General features: G+C 36.7%; 1 protein-coding gene across 5 annotated transcripts in view; it reads right to left on the bottom strand.

Moving 5' to 3' along the window:
- Positions 1–571: 571 nt before the first annotated feature.
- Positions 572–10,367, bottom strand: part of ZNF583 (zinc finger protein 583) — a 23,268-nt gene continuing 13,472 nt past the window's right edge. For 3 of the 5 annotated variants that reach the window (XM_077757009.1, XM_077757010.1, XM_077757008.1), the window contains one exon: positions 6,272–8,627. In XM_077757009.1, coding sequence (XP_077613135.1) covers positions 7,150–8,627 — 1,478 coding nt within the window. In that variant the 3' untranslated portion in view covers positions 6,272–7,149. Of the gene's footprint in view, positions 883–3,971; positions 5,808–6,271; positions 8,628–10,367 lie in introns of those variants that run through there. The other 2 variants (XM_077757012.1, XM_077757011.1) reach the window with 2 other exon arrangements.

Genomic DNA, 10,367 nt, shown 5'->3' on the forward strand with positions numbered 1-10,367 from the left:
ATGGGCTCCCATATATGTTTCTTATTCTTGCTTTAATTTGGTTTCAGAAAGAAGTGGATAGACACATTTTGGTTCCACTTCTTTATATTCAGAAGTCAGTAAGTACATTTAAAGTCTCCTCATATATATGTATGAATTTGCCTTCTTAAGGGTATGTACCGCTTGACCATTCCTATAGACACAGTGGAAGGGTTGGGGGTGGGGAATGAAGTTTCTTTACTTGAAGGCAACCCGCTTTGTAGATCAGGTCTGCTGTCCTTTAAACGGCTTCACTTTCTGTTGCCTGTCTCTCTGACACCTGTGAAGGAAGCCTTCTTTGGGGGGCTTTAAAGGGAACTTGGCCTGAAGTCTTCTGGCATGAATAGTCCAAGAGATGAGACTCAGCCAATAGTCACCCAAGCCCTGGTCTCTTGCTGTTGAGGCTGCCTTGTCTAGCATGCAGCCATTTTAAGATTACTGGCAAGATAGCTAGATTATAAGCCACAATGTACTGAGTCCACTTCATCCATGGAAATTTGCCGCTTCCCTTTACGGCGCACGGGAGAAGAATTAGGCACAAACAAGTCGGCTGTAAGAGAAAGGGAGCAGGGGACGACAGTTTAGAATGACTGTCCCCCCGAACAACTCCACAGTCCCATATTTATTGAGAATATGATAGTTAATCAATGCCACAATTGTTTTTAGTGATCAGAATATGATTTTATGAGAAAAACAGAACTTGGTCAGGCAGGTACGTTATGGTAGATCAGGCATAATCAGTAAGTTTCATCTGAACGCGTGGTCTCTGAGGAAGCGGAGAAGTGGACACAAAAGAAGCAGGCAGCGTTCCGCCCAGGACAGGACAGGCGTTCCCGGCTCCCATGTCAGAAATCAGCCACTTTCCTAGAGAGATATTACAGTGTGGATTTTCTTAGAGCTGTATGAATCATTTATTAATCATTATATAGTTTTATGTGCTGTTTTTCTCCATAACTACATTTTATGGGTCACATTGTTCTAAGGGGTCGCCACAGAAATTTAACCCTTGCTACAGGGTCTGAGGCACTACTGCCTCACCAAACACACTCTTTCTGCAGCAAAAGATTGGAATATTCACACACATAGTGATTTGATAAATGTCCTTGTCAGGTCAGATTTTTTTCTTTATGGGAAATGATTCTCCACCTCTTTTCACCTTGTCCCCATTCCATGGGAATTTTGTGAACTGGTCAGTCCAGTGATCCAGTCCTGCTACCAGAGGCACGTGCACTTGACCCAGACTGGCCAGAGTATCCCATACCACGGACCTAGTGATTGGTCCAGAATGGGCACACGGCCTACACTCACAAATTCTGTTTTTCTTCTCTGATTGACATGGAGGCTAAGAGAAAGAAGCTCATTTTCCTTTTTAAATTAAAAGCTACAAGGACCTTTTAAGTCCAATACCAAGATGCCATTTTTCCCCCACCAAGAAGGTGCCTGCCAGAGAATGAAACAACTAATGTCTGATGAGTCTGAGTACTTGCCTGAAGCTACACCATATACACATTATACCTTTCAACTTCAGGTACTAAAAAGCCCTTTTTCTAAGCTAATTGGAATTAGGTTTCTGTCAGAATCCTAATCCTAAATTGCTGCTTCTCCATTTATCAGCTTTATAGACTCTTTAGTAATACTTCTTATGAAAGATAAGAATTTAACTCATCCCAAGTGAATTACATATTAGCTCCTCTGTTGTATTTTACCTTGAAATCCAGGTAACCTATAGTTCTTATTCTGTTGACTTTAGATAGATCTTTTGAATCCCCTCTATGAGAATATTGCCCTTCGTCCTTGCTGCTTCAGTCTCATTATTGCTGTCAACCTCCCACCATCCAGTCTGTCAGCTACACTTTGCGTTTTACATGATTAGACAACAAGTAGGCCTATGTACATGCAGAGACAGACTTAAGTGATTTGTCTATATATTGTAAAGTTGGAAAGAAAATAGCAATCACTATCACTGTGTAAATATTTTCTGAAGAGGTGGAGCCAAGCTGTGTGTGAAGATTACATTTCTTCCCCTATAGGTCCGATGTTATGATCCCAGTATGCACTTAAAGGAGTTTCTTCCTGATATCAGTCAAATGGATTTTCTTTTTTCATATTCTGTTTTCCAAAATCATACCCATTTCATGGGGGCTTGCTTTATATTCAGACCTGAAACTGGTATGGTTTTTCCCAAAGCCAGTAATTGCCTTTCTGTCTTCCTAAGAATAAACTTTTATTCTTCACCCTATGGCTATAATCCTCCAACTTCATACTTATTTAACGTAACCTATTCCAAACTTCCTGAAGATTTTCTTCATTGAGTTCCTGGATTTCTAGCCTACCAGTAAATCGGTCTGATTGTTGTGGAACAGTCATCCTAGTCATCCTCAGCATGACTTTCCCAGGTCAAATCTGTTTATTGAAGTCTTTCCTGCTGCTACCTTCCTGTTTCATCCAAAATTTGCTAAAGCTAATTCTTTAATACTCTCATAAAGGATAAGGGAGAGGAAACTGAAGCAAACTGCACATACAGAATATCAGTGTTTGGTCTCACAGCTTATTGTTGTTTGGGTATAGACTTCTAGATTCAAACTAGTTTGACCTCATAACTTGGAAGGTGCAGCACATTCTGCATTATCTAATATTGCTAATGGGGGGAGGCTAGTACTATCTTGAATGTTCTTTTTAGAGACATTCACATTTTTTAAAGCTTTTTAGGACGGTTTCATCTTCAGTATTCTGAAATTTCACAAGCATATTTCTGGATGTATTTTTCCCCATTGGAATCATTTTTGCCAATTCAGCCCAACACTTGGGAAACTATTCCAAGCTGAACATTCTTAACTTTTCTCAGTTTAGAAAGGTTTGCATTAATTTATTTGATATCTTTTCTCTCTAAACTTTTCTGGAATTCCTATTAATTGAATGTCCCTTTTTGTTTATATTTATGAGCTTGGAAAGTTTCCCAAATTTTCTTTCAAAACTTCTATTAGGTTTATTACAGCAATAACATTTTTTTATTCTTAGGAGTTCTGGTTTATATATTTTTTCTGTACTATTTTTTTCTTTAAACAATTAAAAAAATTAATTCCAGTAAACATTGTTACATTGGAATCAGGTGTACAATATTATCTAATTTTTTTATAGATTCCCATATTATCTGTTCAAATCTAATATAAATTTTGTTTTCTTCTATTATTACATAAGTTTCCCCATTGTTAAGTTTAGTTTGGTCTCTTGGTCCTTATTATTGCTGATAGTTTTCACATATTATTATCCTTAACTGTTCAACATTTAGGAATGATAGGTCTTGGGGCATCTGGCTGGCTGTTGGTAGAACATGAAACTCTTTTGATCTCAGGGTTGTCAGTTGGGTGTAGAGATTACTTAAAAAAAGGGTTACTGGGATCTCTGTATGCTTGGGAAAGGTTGGCAAATCAATGAGCTATTCAACAAAATCCAAAAAGGTTTTAATTTACCTGCCAACTCTCATGCTAAATTCACTTTTTCATAGTTTAAATTTATTACATTGTTGTTTAAAACTTCAAATACTGCAGGTAACACAAAATCTCCTGACCAGAATATCCAATCCCAGTCTCCTCCCTAGAAGGAACACTTACGTTGGGCATGTCTCTCCAGAACCTTTTCTAGATATTTGCATACTTAATTTAAATGTATTGCAAATGTTTTTAAAATATATAATGAGCAAATCTGCAAAATTTGCTGCTTGTATTTCTTATCAAGTCCCATGGAAATTTAGATTCTTTCCAGTGTTTCATGTACTAACCATACTGCCCTCCAAAGGGACTACAGTGAACATGTTAAAAACTTCACTGCCTCAAACCATGAGAGACTCTTGAATGCTGAGAACAAACTGAGTACTGATGGGTGTGGGGGGTGAGGGGGGAGATGGGCATGGAGGAGGGCACTTGTGGGGATGAGCACTGGGTGTTATATGGAAACCAACTTGACAATAAACTATTTGTAATAAATAAAAAAAATAAATGAACATTAAAAACAGAACTTCACTGCCTCCAGAGTGGCAAGGTGTCATTTCTTCATACAGCTGCCATTTTTTGATATGACATTATTTAAATTTGTACTTCAATACTAGTGAAGTTAAGCAGGGACTCATTTATTGGCCACCCCGATTTCTTCTGATTTTCCTATTCTTATACTTTGTCCATTTTTATACTAGCATAGTTGTCTTTTACTTATTTATAGATGTCCTTAAATCTTCCCCTTTGTATGTTACAAATAATTTCTTCCTTTGAGTTGCTTGTTTTTAAATTTTAAGAGCATTTTTTACATTTAAGATTTTATTTTAACTGAAACTCATTTTTGTGGATGGTATGAACAATCCTATTCAATTTACTTATAGAATAGAGGGTGAAGTGAGGAAGATGTTGACTGCCACATAGAAAAGCATTGAACAGTCTTGTCATTGTTTCTTATTACCCCCAGCCTCTATACACAAGCCAGCTTGCAGCCTCAACTTCTCTAGGGATGCTCTGTACAAACAGCATTTGGGTAGAGTGGCTTCTATTACTGACATCCCTATCATTCAAACATTTCAGATAGCATCGGCCTTTGCTACATTTCATGAATGAACACTTTCTTCCCTTTTGTCTATTTGTTCAACTTTCTCATCCACTGATGACCCTCTTTTCTGTTTGGTATCTTTATCATTGTTTTGTCTGTTTAATGGGACAAGGAAATAACGTAAATTTGTAAAGAAATTTTTGATGCTCTCAGTAAAAATTCTGATATTGCAAAGTTACCTTTCAGAAAATTTGTACAAATTCATACTCCCTGACATCAGCACATAGAAGTATCTCCTTTTTGTGCTTTTGCAATGCAGATGTTTTAATCAGTCTGATATTGACAAATGGGTAGTTTGTTGGTTTAACTTGTCTTCTTCTTCTAGTGAGATTCTGTCACTAGTCACCTGTTGCTTCTTTATATCCTTTGCTCATGGGAGTAGTGTCATTTTCTAAGGGATCTGTAGAAGCACTTTTATGTTAAGGATATGAATTTCATGTTATAACATCTTCAATACTGATATTAAAAATTGTGTTTATACTATCTTTTGAGTATATAAAAGCTTAATAAAGTTCTTATGCAGTAAAACCTGGAATCTGTGTGTGTGGCTTCTGGATCTCACGTCTTGTTTATGAAGATTGTTTCACTCTGTTTACAATCCTCTAATAACTTTCACATTTGTGGGTGCCTGGGTGGCTCAGTCAGTTAAGCGTCTGACGTTGGCTCAGGTCGTGATCTCCCGGTTCGTGGGTTCAAGCCCCGCATCAGTCCCTGTGCTGACAGGTAGCTCAGAGCCTGGAGCCTGTTTCAGATTCTGTGTCTCCCTCTCTGACTCTCCCCTGCTCATGCCCTCTCTCTCTCAGAAATAAATAAAAGCCATTAAAAAAATTTAATAACTTTCACATTTGGATAAAAGGATGAGGGAATTGGTTTTGTAGAGAGCAGAATCAATGTTACTGTTAAGCCACTGACATATTACCTTTATTTATAGATTTACCTGTATGAATGTGTATGTGTGTATGTTCACATGCACAGTGTGTCAAGCCTTAAAACCTTCTTGGGATTTTATTAGATACAGCAAATCTGTAAATTAATTTTGGGCCTCTGCCATCTCTAGAATAGTCTTCCCCCTGCAGGATAACGTGTCTATTCAAGTCTTCCTTTTCATCCATTTTCTGCATACTTTTATTCCTATGTGAGTTGGTTCTGAATTGATTGCATAATCAAAGCCTCCAGGAGTCAGGAAGTACTATAAACTGTAAAATAAGTCAGATGTAAAGGAAGAAGTGGTTTGAACTGTGGAGAACTGGGAAACATGCCCACATAAAGGTATTATTTTGGGGGGTATTCATTTTAAACTTGATGACTAGCAAATCCAGTATGTTTGTGGCCCCCAGGGTACGTGTACCGATCTATACTTTTCTTGCCCCCTCTAGTTTTGGAACTACAACGTAGAGAGCTAGCTTCACCTTTTCAGTTCTAGACGACATAGATTTAATATAATTCAACCACCTGGAATTAGGAGAGGGATCAAACTTCCATTTTATTTTTTATTCTTCTTTGGTTATGGGTCTTTTTGTCTTTTAAACAGTAATCTATTTTGGGGCGCCTGGGTGGCTCAGTCAGTTAAGCATCCGACTTTGACTTAGGTCATGATCTCACGGTTTGTGGATTCAAACCTGGGTCGGGCTCTGTGCTGACAGTTAGCTCAGANTCTATTTTGCCTTTGTCTAAATGTAAATGTTGAATATATCCTAGTAAAACCTACTCATTACTAGTGATTTTTAAAATCTGGCTTCTTAGAACTGCTGAATATCGAATGACGTTTTTCCTAACAACAAAGTCAGATCTTAGTCTATATCATCATGGTTTTTAACACCAATGCTACTGTATTAGATGCCCTTATCAACCACTTTAGAACAATGACTACTATTCCTAAAATAAAATATTTTTAATCTCTTAAGTGGTGAACTGCTGCTTTTCTTAGATGATCCTATGATCAGGTTTTCTTTGTAAAATGATCATTTTACAGTAGTGTTTATTAAGTGATTATGTTATACTAGGCACTCTGAGCAATTTACATGCATTCTCATTTAATCCTCCCATCAAGTTCTGAGGTAGTACCATTATTATTCCCATAATATAAATAAGACTGAACCTTACAAAGGACAAAGTGTTTCTCTAAAACTAGGTGGCTACAAAATGGAAGAACAAGGATTAGAATCCAGATGTTTGATGCTGGAATATGAGTTCTTAATTATCTAAAGAATTAGATGGGTTTTTGACATGAAATAGTACTTTGGAAAGTATAATGGAACAAGGTACCTGGAGCAGGGGGTTTTATAGGCTATTCTGAGGAATGTGGACTTTTAACCTAAGAACTATGGGATACCAATGAAGGGTACCAATGAAGGAGAAGTGATATCAAACTTTTCAAATACAAGTTTGACTGCAATGTAGGCAACTGACAAAGGAAATGGTAAATATGGGGAGACCAATCAGAAAGCTATTTCCATAGTCCATATGAAATAGATTACCGTGTATTGGACAAAGATAATGGAATGGAAATGGATTAAGGGAGTCTGATTCAAGGCATATTTAGGAGATAAAACCTACAGTTCTTGGCAACTGACTGGACATAGAGGGTGAGGGAGAGGAAGGAGTCAAGAATGACTCCATGGTATGAATTCTCTCATGCTGGGCAAGATGGGCACGCTGCCTGAAAGATTTTCTACAATCTTTACATTCATAGGGTCTCTCTCCTGTATGAATTCTTTGATGTAGAGTAAGAGATCCACTATAGCTAAAGGCTTTCCCACAAATGTTACATTCATAAGGTTTCTCTCCAGTATGAATTCGTTTATGTTGAGCAAGGCCTGCATTCTGGCTAAATGTTTTCCTACATTCCTTGCACATATAAGGTTTTTCTCCAGTATGACTTCTCTGATGTTGTGCAAGTGATGAACTATTGCTAAAGGCCTTCCCACATTCAATACACTCATAGGGTTTCTCTCCAGTATGAACCCTCTGATGTTGATCAAGGTATGCAATCTGGCTGAAGGCTTTCCTGCATACTTTACATTCATAAGGCTTTTCTCCAGTATGAACTCTCTGATGTTGAGCAAGGTGGGCATATTGGCTGAAAGCTTTCCTACATTCCTTACATTCATAAGGTCTCTCTCCAGTATGAATTCTCTGATGTACTATTAGGTATCCACGATGGCTAAAGGCTTTCCCACACACATTACATACATAAGGTTTCTCTCCTGTATGAATTCTCTGATGCTGAGCAAGAAATGAACCATTACTGAAGGCCTTTCCACATTCAATACATTCAAAAGGTCTCTCTCCAGTATGAACTCTCTGATGTTGAGCCAAGTGTGCAATCTGGCTGAAGGCTTTTTTACATTCTTTACACTGATAAGGTCTCTCTCCAGTATGAACTCTCTGATGTTGAGCAAGGTGTGCATTCTGGCTGAAGGCTTTCCTACATTCTTTACATTCATAGGGTTTCTCCCCAGTATGTATTCTCTTATGTTGAGCTAGGTTTGCACTCTGGCTGAAGGCTTTCCCACATTCAACACATGCATAGGGTTTCTCTCCAGTATGAATTCTCTGATGAAGAGTAAGAGATGAGCTCTGGTTGAAAACTTTCTCACATTCATTACATTTCAAAAGTTTCTTTTGTACATAGACTTTCTTATGTTTCATTTCAACAGATTTTTTTCGGTAGCTTCTCTTTTGTGGCTCATGCTTATGTACTCTTTCTTTGGTGGGAAAATCCTGTTTTATATCAAATATTGAATCCTCATGGAAAGTTTGCCAAGATTTAGTATATTCATTACTTTGATCTTCAGTGAGGATTTCTTGATGAGTGCTGATCAGTTGTCTAGAATGTACCTCCTGGCTGCCTAAGTGGTTCTTAAACCAGTCCTCACATCTGCAGTCTTCTCTCAAACTGGGGTAGTCAAGGCTATAACTAAGATGGCTTCTTCCCATTGTCAGTACTTTGGATGATTCTTCATAAATAACTTGCTTTGATGAAAATTCATTGTTTTTAAATGCATACTCCCAATCTAAAAGATACCAAGAAAACAAATGTCTTTTGTATTTGTTCATTAGAAGAGAACTCCTGAAACAAAAACTGGTGAATAAAATACTTAAGTTCAGATATTTAATAACTATAAGATGCAGTCTTAAAAAAAGTATGAGATTATAAAGAATGAGAATTTAAGAGAATTAAGGATTATAATAATGATCATTTTATATTTGTATTAATATTACAGTCTCCAAACACCCTTTCTTTCTTGCCTTAGGTGGTCATCCTACATCCAAGCATTATCTTTAAAAAGCCAATTTCATAATGTTAATGTGGCTAAGAAACTTCCTAAAATCCCCAGACCCAAAGACACATCGGGTACTGTTAGTTGCCTTAGGTTGTACATGCAACTGTAGCTACATTTTTGTAGCCTAAAAAAAAAATCTTCTTAACAGTAGTTTTCTATGTGATACAGTTCAACCAAATGTAAATTTTTAATTGATCCCAAAGCTAAAATGCCTTCACATAAAAGTTATTTTCTATCAAACTGCTTGATTTATTAACCTGCCATAAGCCTTAATTTGCCACCTTTCCATTCCCTATCACCTATTCTGCTCAAGATTTTCCGGTGGTTTCAAACCATATTTATAATAAAATCAAAATTCCTATTATGGTTTATAAAACCAATATAGTAATGAACATAAATATAGAAACCTTTAATAAAATTACTGCAGATCAAATCCAGAAAAATATGAAAGCATCATCATTACCACTCAGAGCTTATCCCAGGAATCCAAGGTTGGCTTAATATGTAAAATCCAATGTAATTCACTACATTAATAGATTAAAGGTGGAAAATTCTATTATCATTTCAATAGATGTAGAAAAAACATTTGGGGCATCTGGGTGGCTCAATCAGTTGGGCATCTGACTTCGGCTCAAGTCATGATCTCACAGTTCATGAGTTTGAGCCCCATGTTGGGCTCTGTGCTGACAGCAAGCTCAGAGCCTGGAGCCTGTTTCAGATTCTGTGTCTCCTCCTCTCTCTGACCCTCCCCTGCTCACACTGTCTTTCTCAGAAATAAATATTTTTTAAAAAAAGGAAAAGAAAAAAAAGTATTTGACTAAATTTAACATCTACATATAATAATTCTTAACAAACCAGGAATATAAAACTTCCTCAAACTGATAAAGGCATCTAAGAAACATGAACTTAATGGTGAAAGACTGAATAGGTTTTCCCTTAAGATTGAGAATAATCTAAGTATATCTACTCTTAGCAATTCTATTCAGCATTATAGAGGAAATCCTTGCTATTGCACCAAGTCAAGGAAAAGAAGCTGTAAGATCACACAGGAAGAAATAAACTGTATTTGAAGATGATGGTCTATGCAGAAAAATCTCAGAAACCTACATACAACTACTAGAACACCTACTAAATAAATCTAGCAAGATCATAAAATAGAAAATATAAAGATCAATTTACATTTTTGCATACTAGCAACAACTGGAAAATGGGATTTTTAAGAATTCTTTTTATAATAGCACTAAAAACTATCATAAGACTCAAAAAAATACATATATATATATAAACTATATATAGCCACTACACTAGATACTATAGAACATTACTAATAGAATTTTATTTTATTTTATTTTTTTAAAATATTTTTATTTATTTCTAGGAGAGAGAGAGAGAGAGAGACAGCGTGAGCAGGGGAGGGTCAGAGAGAGAGGGAGATACAGACTCTGAAATAGGCTCCAGGCTCTGAGCTGG

The sequence above is a fragment of the Crocuta crocuta genome, unplaced genomic scaffold, assembly GCF_008692635.1.
Source record: "Crocuta crocuta isolate KB4526 unplaced genomic scaffold, BGI_CrCroc_1.0 scaffold142, whole genome shotgun sequence".
Lineage (NCBI taxonomy): Eukaryota > Metazoa > Chordata > Mammalia > Carnivora > Hyaenidae > Crocuta > Crocuta crocuta.